The 14,635-nt window shown below is 41.9% G+C and overlaps 1 protein-coding gene across 1 annotated transcript in view; it reads right to left on the reverse strand.

The window, feature by feature from the left end:
- The window catches only part of LOC133455269 (anthrax toxin receptor 1-like), a 29,669-nt gene that overhangs the window by 3,433 nt on the left and 11,601 nt on the right, over positions 1 to 14,635 (reverse strand). Inside the window, exons 16-17 of the mRNA XM_061734226.1 lie at positions 2,506 to 2,670; positions 1,054 to 1,134 (exon numbers count right to left, since the gene is read on the reverse strand). Of these exons, the coding sequence (XP_061590210.1) occupies positions 1,054 to 1,134; positions 2,506 to 2,670 (246 nt within the window). The remainder of the gene's footprint in view (positions 1 to 1,053; positions 1,135 to 2,505; positions 2,671 to 14,635) is intronic.

Below are 14,635 nucleotides of genomic sequence, written 5' to 3' on the forward strand. Positions count from 1 at the left end.
CCAAGTACGGTCTAAAAGCAGCTTTTTAAACAGAAATGTGTCACTAATATCAGTTTTTTCCACTGCCAATCACGTGAATATGGTGTAGTGTTGAATCAAACTTCTACTGATAACTTCTGCAACTTACGTTTCCTGAAGGCAACATGAGTGAGGAACGTCCCCCGCCTTCTCTGTTCTGCTGTCACTCATGATGCCACGCCCCTCTCAGTTGATGCCACGCCCCCCACGCCAGATCGGGGCCAAAAGTCTGAACCTGAAAAAAAAATTTTAACCTGAAAAAAAAAGAAGTGAAACTGAAAAAAAAAGACGTGAAACTGAAAAAAAAAGATTTGAAACTGAAAAAAAGATCTGATACTGAAAAAAATAAAATTGAAACCGTAAAAAAGAATTTTCAGGTTCAAATTTTATTTTCAAATTAGCAAAACTTTTGGCCTTGATTTGGCTCCATACAAATCAGTCATGATATGTACAATTCAAAAGAAAAGACATGTAAAGAAAAGTAAACCTAACAAGAAACACATGAATGTCCTTTGCCACGGCAAATAAAACTTTGGAGGGGCACAGCTTGCAGTAGATGGAAAGAGGAAATTCCTGTACTTGTGAATGTCATGGAAGAAAAGCATTCCTGCCAACTCAGTCGTGTGGATGCTGGGAGCTGAAGGAGGCAGACTTATGAGGACTTCTGTAGGAAAGAGCAATTCTCCAGACAATGGTCCGGTTTCTTTTTGCCTTTGTCTACTCAAAATGTCACTTGAGACTTTCCGTGAGGACTCTTTTCTCATTATTTGAAGCAGATCTGACTTAAGAATGTTTAATCCATGAAAAAGCGGCGGTTGATGCCAGCAGATATGGTTTCAGCCTGGTTTCTTTTTACTTTGTTGTTTGATCCAAAGCCAAAGAGTTTTGCTCTGAGCTACCCTAGTCCCCCATTTTCAGACTATAAACTCATACTCTAAATTCACCTCTCAGTCATATAATTCAATCTTTTGTCCATTATTTATCTTATTCACGGAGTTGCCTTGAATAACAGGTTTGATAAGTAGTACGTCTCACCTTGTCTCCAGGATAAGGTCGCATCACAGACACTCTGTCGTAGCCTTTTCTCAGAAATACACATAAAGCATCCAGCTTTCCCTGGAGAAAGAGGATCACAGATGAGCAAGTAGACCACAGCTTTATCTCTTTTTACCTCCCTTTAAATGTGACTCTGGGTCAAAATCTGGAGCCCTGCTACAGATGCAAAGGAAGTTTTATACATAAACAAAGACAGATAAACAAACATATTTGGTTTGAAATAACACTCGGATTCCTCACTCTAGGGTTAGCTCAGTCCATGTCTGGTTCCTATTACCATCCATCCAGCTGACTAATGTGTGAGGAAGCACATTTTATTAACTATTTCCTGGTAACACATTATTCCCAGAAACATTAAAACTGAAACACTTTCTTACATATGATATGATGAACATACACTGTTGTAAGGAAAAGGCTACACATCAAAAATGATATTGGAGCAGCTGAGAGAACTGAGGAGAACTCCTTTTTTTCTTTTGGTGAGCTTGGAAAAAAATGCCAGCAAATTCACACAAATTCGTAACGGAAGAGAGAGCCAGTACTGGAGTTGTAAAAAAAAAATCAGGGGGGATGGTGGATTTTCTCATATGGGGACAGATAATTTGTGCTGATTACAAATAATATAATATATTACAAATGATAGCAGTGACCAAAACACCTGCAGAAATACTGCAGGAATGACATAGCAGCAGTTAAATGCAGCCTTCTGTAAGCTTTAAATATCCACTGGGCTTACATCAAATACATCAAAACACAACAATAAAAAACACTTTTCTGAACTTATCAATATGACTCTGTCCTTCACAGGATAAGTAAAATGGATCACTGCAAAAACTCAAAATAAGAATATTTGTCGTATTTCTAGTTAAAATGTCTCATTTTAGTAAAAAAAATCTTATTACACTTAAAACAAGACTCATCACTTGAAAAAACAACAATTTTCACCTGTTTCAAGTAGATTTTCACTTAAAATAAGTAGAAAAATCTGCCAGTGGAACAAGATTTTTTTGCCTTGTAATGAGAAGATAAATCTTGTCCCACTGGCAGGTTTTTCTACTTATTTCAAGTGAAAATTTACTTGAAACAGGTGAAAATTGTCAAATAAGTTATATTTTTGATGATGACTCTAAATGTTGAAATAGCAGTAAAACCACATTCATTGATGAAATGACATAAGGGATGGAAAGGGGGGATGGCAGTTTTACAGGGGGGGATGATTTTGACCGTTTTTATTTCAGGGGGGATGCCATCCCCCCTCATCCCCCCTCAACTCGAGTACTGGAGAGAGCTAATGCTCAGGGACATAACAAATAGTAAAAGAGATTTCTAAAATAGCTAAAATATAACATGTTAAAATGCATCAATCAAAAATCAAAGACAGTATGACAAAGTAACTGAGATAGATGGAGATCAAAAGTGTAAATGGAGCACCTTGATGGGCGAGTACCACTTCTGGGGACGGGTGGACTTGTGCATGTTATAGTAAGGCCGTGGTGGAGGTGGGTCATATTCCTGAGCGGGCATCACAACCCGAGCATTTTTAGCCTTTTCCAGTTTGGCTCCTTCCTCAGTTGAGCCTTTATCCCCCCAACGAACCTGAGGAGACAAAGAAGCTTTCAGCAAATAGGACGAAAAATTCATGTGAAATGAGTATTTAGTTGGTGGAATAAATTATAACATTTACACAAACAACAGAAAGTAAAAACGGTGGCATTAGCCATTTCTTTTTTTTCTTTTTCTTTCTTCCAGGCAACCACATGATTACTGTATCTACAAGTCAAGTGTCATGTCCACGTAGACTAAGTGCACATGAAGATGATTTCTCTTATTAGATATGTTTTTCCCCACTTGTAATGATTTAATTTTTTTTTTATTTTACCTTTATTTTACCAGGTTAGTCCCATTGAGATCTAGGATCTCTTTTTCAAGGGAGACCTGACCAAAAATGGCAGCTTTAAAACAACATCAACAACAACAGAAATAGAAGGACAATGCAAGATAGCTCACAAAACAGTGCCAGTAAATAAGTTAAAATACTTAAAAACAGTGATAAGTACCAACAGAGTCATTTAAAAATGTATTTGTAAGAGCTTTAAAATCAGACAATGACACTAATGTGTTTAGCTTCAGGTCTTTTTGGAGGCTATTCCAAGCAAGTGGGGCAGAACAGATGAAGGCTTTCTTCCCTAGATTGGTCCTCGCACTTGAAATGGACAGCATAAAAGCATCATTGCTTGTTGCTGGTGGTCATTTTGACAACATAACTCATTTTCTTTTGGGGATTGATAAAGTTTTTTTTTAATGGATTTTTTAAATTATTTATAATTATAAATAGGGCTCAATAAGGGGCCAGGGAGCCCCCTCATTACTGGCAGGTCAGGAGGTTCTTTCACAAGTGAACTTGAGAACTCTTGGCAGGAAATCACAAGAATCTTTAAATCTCTAAACTCGTTCTTTTCTTTAAGTGTCATTAACAAGGTTCTCCGAGAATGCCAGAGCAGCCGTCTTTACTGATCAACTGTGACGCACTGCTGCAGTAGTTTTTAGCACTCACAGTTAAATAGGAATTTAATAAATCTCTGTTTTATTTTCTGCTCATTCGTATTCTGATGTTGTTACATTTCTGCAAGGTTTTAATTAAACCCAGTCCACTCACGTGAAAAAACTAAAGTTGACTCATCTTTGTCAAATGTAAGAAATATCTCACTGCAAGTTCTTCTTTTAAACCTTTTGCTGGCATATTTACTTTAACGCTAAGAGAACCACAAGAAAAGAAAAAAAAAGAAGGCTATATTGTCAGGAGTGATGCAGAACATCAAGTAAAATCAGCACTGTCAGTGCAACCTTGGAAGGTAATTGCCTTATTCCTCTCCCTTTCAGCTACTATGCACGAACCACAGAGGCTTTAACTTGGCAGAAAAAACACATAAATGAAGCAGTGCATACTTTCCATGGCAGTATTTGGAGCCTTGCGTGTGTGCGTGTGTTGTGAGATTCAAGGCAAGTTCACAGACTATTCAAACCGTACTACCAGTCTGTAAAAAAACTTCACGCTGACGGGATGACCTCCGTCTCTTCGACTATATCCTCCAGATGACGCACACATCTGGTCCCACTTGGTCCACAGATGTGTGATTTAATGCTTTCTATGCTTCACCTTCTACAAAACAGTACTCTCAGGTATCGTTTCAGGACGTTTCGTCAGACTGTCTTCTTTTATTTATCCTGACATGGAACTTTTCTTAGCACTGCCTTTTCACTCCATATTTCAAACTGCAAACTGTGGTTCATAAGAACAACAGATACATAATCAGACTTGTGAAGCCACTCCACTCTTTGATTCTACCCAGCATTTCTGCCAGGCTTGCAGTTTACTGTCCAGATGGCTTTTTCTTAGTTCTCTGGCTGTCAGTGCGCGTGACAACAACAACAAAGTGACTCAGTTTCGTCCAGTGTGGATTTTTGCAGGCTCATCTCTTCTTAAGTAATGAGTTGCTGGATCCCTTTGTAGTCCTGCCACACTTCCATTTAAACTCATTCCTACCTTTCATCTACTTTCAACTAATGGGATTCTGGAGTCAAGCTTGCAATACTGATTTAATTTAAATGTTTTAAAGATTTAATCTTCAGTGGTTTGCACGGAAACATTCTGTGTGGAGTTTGTATGTTCTTCCTGTGTTTTAGCAGACGAGACATGATGCATGTGAGTGGAACTTAATAATAGGTGATAACAGCAGCTATGGAAATAAGTTCACATCGACGACTGAGCTTTGATTTTATTATTATTATTATTATTATTATTATTATTATATTGGGCCAAATGATGGCGGCGCATGTAGATGCAGCGGCTCCTCTCTGTCCAGAGTTTTGTTCTGTTTTTTCTGTTACAAATTGTTTGTAAGGAAATTGTTCGCTTTTTTCTTGTCTGTCTACATCGGAGTTCAGGTACAGTCGCCATGTTCTGTCAATCATCAACAGGACCAAGATATTCAACACTTTGAATGCTGCACAAACAGAGACAATCAAGGAGCTCAGATTACTCCGCCGGCCTACGACCACAACGGACTCGACTGCCACCCCTCCCCCGGAAAGGAGGCGCCGTAAGCAATGTGAGAGGAAGCAGAAGAGGTGGAACCAGAGTTAGGCTAGGGGCTAGTCCAACGCACCCGGCCATACTGTACCATCCATTATTATAGCTAATGTGTGATCCCTGGTCAATAAAATGGACCATGTAAAACTGCTGCAGACGGCGCGGTGTGACGTGGTGAACTGCTGTGTGCTGCTGTTTACGGAAACATGGCTAAACAACAACATCCCCAACTCTGCTGTGCAACTGGAGCAGCTAACATGCTACCGAGAGGACAGAGCTCTCGCTGAAGGCGGTAAAACTCGTGCCAGAGGAGTGTGTGTTTACATCCGGGATGCATGGAGTCGGAATGCTGTGGTGGTCTAAAGTTTATGATCATAAAGTGCCGTCCTTTCTATCTGCCGAGGGAATTCACAGCGATTCTGCTGGTCGCTGTTTATATCCACCCCACCCCCAACAACAGTGACAGAAATGTGGCGCTGGGTGAACTGTATCAGGCCATCAGTGAACAACAGACAGCTCACCAAGGCGGCTTCACCATCATCGCTGGAGATTTCAATCACACAAATCTCAAGAATGTCCTTCCAAAACTATACCAGCATTTCCCAACAAGAGGGGACTACATTCTGGATCTGGTCTACACTACTCACAAAGGAGCATACAAGGCATCACCCCTACCCAGAGGTGGGTAGAGTAGCCAAAATTGTACTCAAGTAAAAGTACTGTTACTTCAGAATAATATGACTCAAGTAGAAGTAAAAAGTAGTCATCCAAATAATTAGTTGAGTAAAAGTAAAAAAGTACTTGGTGAAAAAACTACTCAAGTACTGAGTAACTGTCTTCAGGCAAATTAAATCAATCAAATAAATTAATAAAAAATAGCTTAAATTAAAATAATCTTAAAGTAAATTTAAGTACTTTAATAGATTATAAAGATAAAATAACAGAATAAATAAAAAAATAAATTAAGGCAAACAAGGAAGACACTGCATACTGTTGCTGGTGTTTCCCGCCGTTTTTAAAGTGAACATGCTTTTAATGTGAGGCCAGGGGTGTTCCTTTTCTTCTGCGTCTGCATGGTCTGCATTGCTGATGAGTGCCATTTTCGATTAATTTTATCTGTCCCGCCGACTGAGGTTCAATATGGTCACGTGACGAGACTACACTGTAAAGTCAACTCCAATTTTCTCCAACTGGACAGAAGGACAACAACTCAGCTTCTTTCCAACCTCTTCCAACTTTATTTTTCCAACTTTTCAAATCAATTTGTTGGTCTTTGTTGGGGGTCTTCGATTAGTAGCGTAGTTAGGTTGTTAACCTTTAAAACAAGGAAACATATGATTAACAACATTGTCAAAATAAACAATCATTTTTTAAACAAAAAAGTCCTGTTTCAGTAGTTATATTTTTAAACATTTCTAAACAAATAATGTCTCTTAAATAAACAATTGTTTTAAACAAAGTATTTTTAACCAAACCCTTTAACAATTATTTTAGAGTATTTAAGTATTTAAACAAATGTCATTTTGAACAAACTAACTGTTTTAAACAATTACATTTTAAATGGTCGAATTAAATTACAATAAACCATCTTTTAATTAAAGTGCCTTCAAAACACATTAAACAAAGTGTCCTTTAAACAATAATTTTAAATAAGTTTTAACACTAAAGTTTTTTAAACAAAAGCATTTCTTTAAATTACTTTTACTATGAAAGGTAGACACTTTTAAATTAAAGTCATACTAATCATTTACCAAAGTCAGTTTTAAATTATTAACCATATTTTAAATTAAAGCAATTCTATCCAAAATCATCATTAATTAAATTCAGTTGAAATTAAAGTTAATTAAAGTATTAACTTCAACTATTTAACCAATATATAAATTAAAGTCAGCATTTTAATCACATTATTTTATAAATTATAAAGTAATAATGTCAAGCAGCATTAAAGCCAACCTGCTGAAATGTAACTTTGACTAAGTTCACCTCTAATAATAATAATAATTCAAATTAAAGTATACTGCAAGCTTTTAAATATACCATATTAACTTTTATCTAGAAAAGTCAAGTATAATTATAATTAATGTTATACTAACAATACATTCAGCCACAGAGGAAGATTTGAACAGAAAACAAAGCAGTCTTAACCGACCATTAGAGCCTTGGAGAAGAATTCCAGGAGTAGACTTGCTTGCTTGTCGTTTGGTGTGTGTCTGCATGCTCATGGCAGCAGCTTTCTCAGGTGTTCTGGGTTGGCCAAACGAGCTCCCAGCAGCCACTTTGCTGCTGGTGCATTGTGGGAGTTGTAGTCTTCTGGGTGATTGTCCCGTTCAATATAGAGATCTTTGCTCTCCTGGGTTAGGACTCAACACCTCCCACTTGAGCTCTTGGGTTCCACACAGAGAGGTCACTCAAGTCCTTCACGTTTCTGTTCTTCAATAGGAAGTAGAATGACCAGTCGCCTGACATCTCTATGCAGAATTGTGGCCGGGATGTTTGTTTTGTCACTTGTTTTCTTAGGCTTGTCTTTGCCGTTTGCTTTTGTGAGGGGAACAGGATAGCTGGGAAAGGTCCTCACGAGCACATCCCTTACGATGCCTTTGCCGTCAGTATTGACACCGACCACTCTTGCCAGCTTGTACTGTCCTCTCAGAGCGTTTTGGTCAGCCAACCAGACCACATCTCCAATAGCCACGTTTCGCTCTTTGGTGTGCCATTTGTTCCTCATGAACAAGTTAGGGCCAGCCAGTTGACTCCACTTCTTCCAGAACTTTCCGACTTCTGCTTGAATATGCTGAAATCGTTTGTAAGGGTAGGCATCAAACTGAAAGTCTCCAGGGTCACCTTTTGGATTGGCACGTCCCAAGAGCAGAGAGTTTGGGGTGATGTACTCTATGCAGTCTTCCCTGCTTTGAGTTCTCGCATCGATGGGTCTCTCATTTGCGAGGTTGGCTGCCATGTAGAGGAACGTTTGGAACTCACCCCACGTGAATACACCATCTCCACCAAGGTTGCTTAAGGCCCGCTTCACTATTTTGACAGCCGCCTCTGCTGCACCGTTCCTATGGGGAGAGTCTGCAGGGTGGATCTTCCAAGACCATTCCATTCCATGCTTGGTAGCCTTGTCTTCAAGTTCAGACTTGTCCAGTCGGTCAAGGTACTGGTAAAGCTGCTCCAGTGCGGGTTTAGCTCCGACAAAGTTACTGCCAGGGTCCGACCAGAGTTTCCTGGGGTGTCCTCTCAGTGCAGTGAATCTTTGATAGGCCAGCAGGAATCCTTCCGATGACTGGTCACTCACCACTTCGGTATGTATGGCTCGGGAAGCCATGCAGCAGAAGACAATGCCCCATACTTTTAGTCTGGTCCTCTTCTTGACCTCATCCTTCACTTCGTAGGGGCCGAACAGGTCCATGGTGGTGAATTCAAAGGGTGCGGCTGGGCCCATCCGCTCTGGAGGTAGGTCAGCCATGATTTGTTGGCACTTCTTCATGTTGTTCTTCCTACAGACAGTACAGCTGTCAACCACTCTCTTGGCAAGTCTCCGGCCTTTTATCACCCACGCTCTCTTCCTCATCCGAAGAAGGGTTCCTGCTACACCTTCATGGTTTGCTTTGTGGGATTCTTCAGCCAGCAATGTAGACACCCAGGATTCGAATGGTAGAACTGGCACTGCTGTCTTATCTTCACTGAACATCTGGATTCTGCCACCACAAACTAGGAGTCCAGAGTTCACATCTTTGTATACTGCCAATCTGCTTAGAGTCGTCTCTGGGAAGGCTATAGCTTCTTGGGCAGCGAGGAAGAGGTCTTCACGGGCTTCGTTCAGCTCTTCTCCAGTCAGTCCAGCTTGATTGGCCTCCCACTTTGACTGTCCTGGTGCCTGTCTCATCCGGTTTAGCCACAGCTTGACAGCTCTGCAAACCCAGGCAATGACTCTCACCAGTTTGGACAGGTTGCTGAATTTTTGTATGTCCACAAGTACTTTGACCCAGCCAGTGGGTTTCTTCTGGGGAAGAGTTGGTTTCACCTCTTGGACATCCGAGATGGATCGGTTATCCGGGGTGACTGGCGGGTTTTGCCGATCAAGCTTGGCTTGAGCCCTTGTTATGGCAGCTGAAAATGCTTTCCTTTGGAGGTTGTTCACGCTCTCTCTGGCGTGGGCAGCTACTTCTCCAGCTGACTTAATGGGCCACTCCTCCACCGGCCACTTCAGGAATTCTGGTCCATTTTGCCAGGTGGAATTCTCTTTTAGATCTTCTGGAGTGCCTCCTCTTGTGATGATGTCAGCTATATTTAGGTCGCCACAGATCCACCACCAGTCTTGCACCGGTCCGCTTTTCTGGAGTTCACCCACTCTGTTGGCAAAGAAGGTCTGGTACCCATAACTGTCTCTCTGGATCGCCCCGAGGACCATTTGGCTGTCCAGCAGATGGAACCATCTCTCGATCGTCATTCGAGCATGTTTCTCCACATACTTTCTGATCCTTGCAGCGAAGACTGCGCCGCAGATCTCAGCTTTAACAGCATCTCCCTTTTGATGCAGGGGTGTCAGCTTGGCTTTGGCTTCCACGAACCGGACCTCAATGCCATGACTTGTCTCCCACCTTAAGTACAGCACTGCTCCAAAGGTTTTGTCGCTTCCATCAGAGAATGTGATGCCCCAAGGGTTTCCTTTCCAGTCAGCAGGTGTGAGGCTTCAGTGGAACTTCACCTGGCCAAGCTGCACATACTCTTCAAAGAGCTGTATGGCTTCTTCTCTGAGGCTTTGTGAGAGTGGAAGGTCCCAGGTTTCTTGGGTCAGCTTGCCGCCACCTCCCTCTTGGAACGCCTTTCTCACAAGAATTGCTCCCTTCTGTTTGACCGGTGCTGCTAGGCCAATTGGGTCGTACAGTCCAGCTACTTGGCTTAAGAGAGCTCTTCTGGTCAGTGGGTTAGGGGTTTCGGTTCTCACCTCCTCTGTGAGAAGATCTTTGCCAACTCTCATCTTCTTCTTCCTCTTGGAGAAGTTCACTGAAGTCAATATGTAGAGCTTGTCTTCGTCAACTTGATAGCCGATGCCCAGGGCTTTGTTGTCTTCTTCCCTCATTTGGTTTGGGAGAATTAAGGTTTGACTTCTTCCAGACTTGGTGGCCTCTGTGTCTGTTCCTTTCCTCCCACTCTGCGCCGACCGGACCCATGGCTTGAGGAAGAAACCGCCGGCTTTCAAAATCTCTTCAACTTGCGCCGTGATTTGGTCAAGTCTGTCCAGGTCGTTGTGGGAGGTCAGAAGGTCATCCACATAGCTGTCTCCTTCAATTACTTTGCGTTCATCTTCTAGGTGAACAAAGTTGGGCAGGTTTGCCGTTTCCCTCATGGCCAACTGTGCAATGCAGCCTGCAGGTTTATCTCCGATGTTTACTCTGGTGATTGCATATTCGCTGATCTCCTCTTCTGGGCTGTCTCTCCAGAGGAATCTGTGCAGGTGCATCTCACACTGCTCCAGCCACACAGAGTTGTACATCTTCTTTATGTCTCCTAGAGCTGCATGCACACCTTCGCGGAACCTCAGCAGAACAGCTCGAATAGGGTTGAGTACATCTGGTCCCTTCAGAAGGATGTCATTCATGCTCACACCTTTGTACTTCTGGCTGCTGTTCCACACAATTCGGACTGGTGTTGTCACAGAATGAGGGTTGGGCGCCACCAGGTGGCTCACATACCACACTGGGCCATTCCACTTGTCAATGATTTCTTCAGTGAGTTTGATGGCTGCTGTCACCACAGATGACACATCCATCAAGCTCTTGTCTCTTGGTGGCTCTGGTGGAGGCAGACTTCCTTCCATTCTTCTTGTCTGCTCGCTCCGGTTTGTCACCCTTCTCCACAATTCGGAGTTGCTCAAGTCTCTCTAGTACGTCTTCCTGATTTTTTAGGAATGTCAAGAGCTGGTCGAAATGGTTCTGAGGTGTGACGTTGTTTGTGGGATCCACCATGAAAATCAGCCAGTTGGTCTTGATGAAATCGGGCAACTTGGTTTCGATGGATTTGATGACAAGAGGGTTGTTTATGGCCCCGGAGTTCCCCAGCTCAGTAAGGTCTGCTAGAGCCTTTTCCACGGACTGTATTAGGTCAATGACCTTTCTGGGCTGGTGCCCCTTCACATGTGGTATTTTGTCAAGTTCTTCCAGGATTTCCACAGTGATGCTTGATTTGTTGCCGTACCTGTTCTCAAGGACTCTGAACATGTCTGTTGCCGTGGTGTATGTGGAAAGTCTGAGGTCTTTTGAGATTTTCTCATCGATGCTGTCTAGGAGCTGTATCTTCTTTACTACAGGCGATCCAGATGGTTCTCCCTGCCGTTGAAGGCTCTCCCAGTCTTTTTTCCATCTGTGAAAGTCTCTCTTGGAACCAGTAAAGGTAGGTAGGGTGGTCGGCTTTATCCTCACGACTGGTGTTGTTGGTTGGGGTGTTGGTGTGACTCCTCTACCAGCGACCAGCAGGGTCCGTGCACCTGCAAACTCAGGCTCTCTCATTTTCAGTATGAGAAGAGTTCCGTCTATGTCCCTGAGCCTTGCCTTCACTCCATCCCTGTGATCCTCCGGTATCCATTTCTCCCACGTCAACATTGCAGTGGTGGCCTCGTTCCTCATCTTCTCAGAGAGGGTTAGGTGCCTTTCGAATCGCTCCAAATTCTCACTCGTCACTGGCAGATTATCCGCAGCCCCATTTGCTTTCTCAGCCCCACGAATGGCAGTTTCGAGTTCATAGCCTCCATATCTTGTCCACAGGATTTGTCGGACTGTGGCCTCGATTGCGGTCATCTTTACTTTGGCCTCTTTCAGAGTGTTCTCAATGTCGGCTTCTTGCTGTTCACTGAGCTCTGCCTCTTCATCCTCCTCCTCCTTTTTGACTTCAGCCTCCAGGCTGGACCTGTAGTCATCGTTGGAGTGTTGCACAGCTCGGAAACAGTCTGTGAGCTCCTTGTACTGCTCAAGAAGCTCGGATTTGAGCATGCCATCTGCTTCTCTCACAATGAAGTTGGCTTGCCTTGTAAAACGGCTCTTTGCCGTGGTCCTTTCTTGCTTACAATCTTTGGCCGTTTTCTCCGCCATTTTTCCTTCTTGTCCACGGCTTTCCTCCTAGCCGAAGCCCTTTATCCTTAGCAAGGGGGTGTCCGCAGTTGGTTAACAACTGTAAAGTCAACTCCAATTTTCTCCAACTGGACAGAAGGACAACAACTCAGCTTCTTTCCAACCTCTTCCAACTTTATTTTTCCAACTTTTCAAATCAATTTGTTGGTCTTTGTTGGGGGTCTTCGATTAGTAGCGTAGTTAGGTTGTTAACCTTTAAAACAAGGAAACATATGATTAACAACATTGTCAAAATAAACAATCATTTTTTAAACAAAAAAGTCCTGTTTCAGTAGTTATATTTTTAAACATTTCTAAACAAATAATGTCTCTTAAATAAACAATTGTTTTAAACAAAGTATTTTTAACCAAACCCTTTAACAATTATTTTAGAGTATTTAAGTATTTAAACAAATGTCATTTTGAACAAACTAACTGTTTTAAACAATTACATTTTAAATGGTCGAATTAAATTACAATAAACCATCTTTTAATTAAAGTGCCTTCAAAACACATTAAACAAAGTGTCCTTTAAACAATAATTTTAAATAAGTTTTAACACTAAAGTTTTTTAAACAAAAGCATTTCTTTAAATTACTTTTACTATGAAAGGTAGACACTTTTAAATTAAAGTCATACTAATCATTTACCAAAGTCAGTTTTAAATTATTAACCATATTTTAAATTAAAGCAATTCTATCCAAAATCATCATTAATTAAATTCAGTTGAAATTAAAGTTAATTAAAGTATTAACTTCAACTATTTAACCAATATATAAATTAAAGTCAGCATTTTAATCACATTATTTTATAAATTATAAAGTAATAATGTCAAGCAGCATTAAAGCCAACCTGCTGAAATGTAACTTTGACTAAGTTCACCTCTAATAATAATAATAATTCAAATTAAAGTATACTGCAAGCTTTTAAATATACCATATTAACTTTTATCTAGATAAGTCAAGTATAATTATAATTAATGTTATACTAACAATACATTCAGCCACAGAGGAAGATTTGAACAGAAAACAAAGCAGTCTTAACCGACCATTAGAGCCTTGGAGAAGAATTCCAGGAGTAGACTTGCTTGCTTGTCGTTTGGTGTGTGTCTGCATGCTCATGGCAGCAGCTTTCTCAGGTGTTCTGGGTTGGCCAAACCGAGCTCCCAGCAGCCACTTTGCTGCTGGTGCATTGTGGGAGTTGTAGTCTTCTGGGTGATTGTCCCGTTCAATATAGAGATCTTTGCTCTCCTGGGTTAGGACTCAACATACACGGCGCAGCTACGTTTGATTGGTGAAACACAGTCACGTGGTAGAGCATGGCGGACCCCTCTCTCTTTCTCGCTCTGACTAAAGCCTGATTTATGGTTCCGCGTTAAATCGACGGCGTAGCCACCGGCGTAGGGTACTTGGCGACGCGCAACGTACGGGTTGCGTCACCGCGTACCCTACGCCGTAGGCGCTGCGTTGGTGTAACGCGGAACCATAAATCAGCCTTCAATAAATGCGCCCCTCTCTCTGAGAGAGAGAGATTGACGCGTATGCGGAGGGGATAAATGAAAAGTAACAAGCTCAATGTAGCTTAATGTAGCGGAGTAAGAGTACAGTTTCTTCTTCGCAAATCTACTCAAGTAAAAGTAAAAAGTATAGTGATTCAAAACTACTTCTAAAAGTACAAAATTTCCCCAAACTTACTCAAGTAAATGTAACGGAGTAAATGTAACTCGTTACTACCCACCTCTGCCCCTACCCCACATAGGACTCTCTGACCACATCACCGTCATGTTAATGCCAGCATACAGAGTGAAAGCCTCCAGACCGGTCCTGAAGCAGGTCCGGGTGTGTCCAGAGGGGGCTTCCTCTGCTCTTCAGGACTGCTTAGACAAAACAGACTGGGGTATGTTTAAGGTGGCAGCCACATACAATAACCAAACCGACAATGAGGAGTACACAGACACTGTTACTTCCTACATTAGGAATTGCATTGATGATGTGATCCACATAAAAACCATCACCATCCAGGCTAACCAGAAGCCATGGCTGACAGGGGAAGTCCGTCAGCTACTGAAGAACAACGCCTTCAGAGCCGTGGATGAAATCGGCTTGAAAAGAGCCAGAGCCAACCTGCCCCATGTCCTCAGGACAGTTAAAAAGGACTACCAAAGAAAGATAACCGCTCACTTCAGAGACACACAAAGCCTGTAGCAGGGAATTCAGACCATCACAGACTACAAACCCAAGCCACAGACCTGCAACAGCAACATCTCTCTGCTGAATGACCTAAATGGCTTCTTTGTATGGTTTGAAGCACAAAACAGCACAAGTCCATGTAAGACTCCGCTCCCTCCCCACGACCGGGTCCTGTG

This window comes from Cololabis saira, chromosome 11 (assembly GCF_033807715.1).
Source record: "Cololabis saira isolate AMF1-May2022 chromosome 11, fColSai1.1, whole genome shotgun sequence".
NCBI classification, from domain to species: Eukaryota; Metazoa; Chordata; class Actinopteri; order Beloniformes; family Belonidae; genus Cololabis; species Cololabis saira.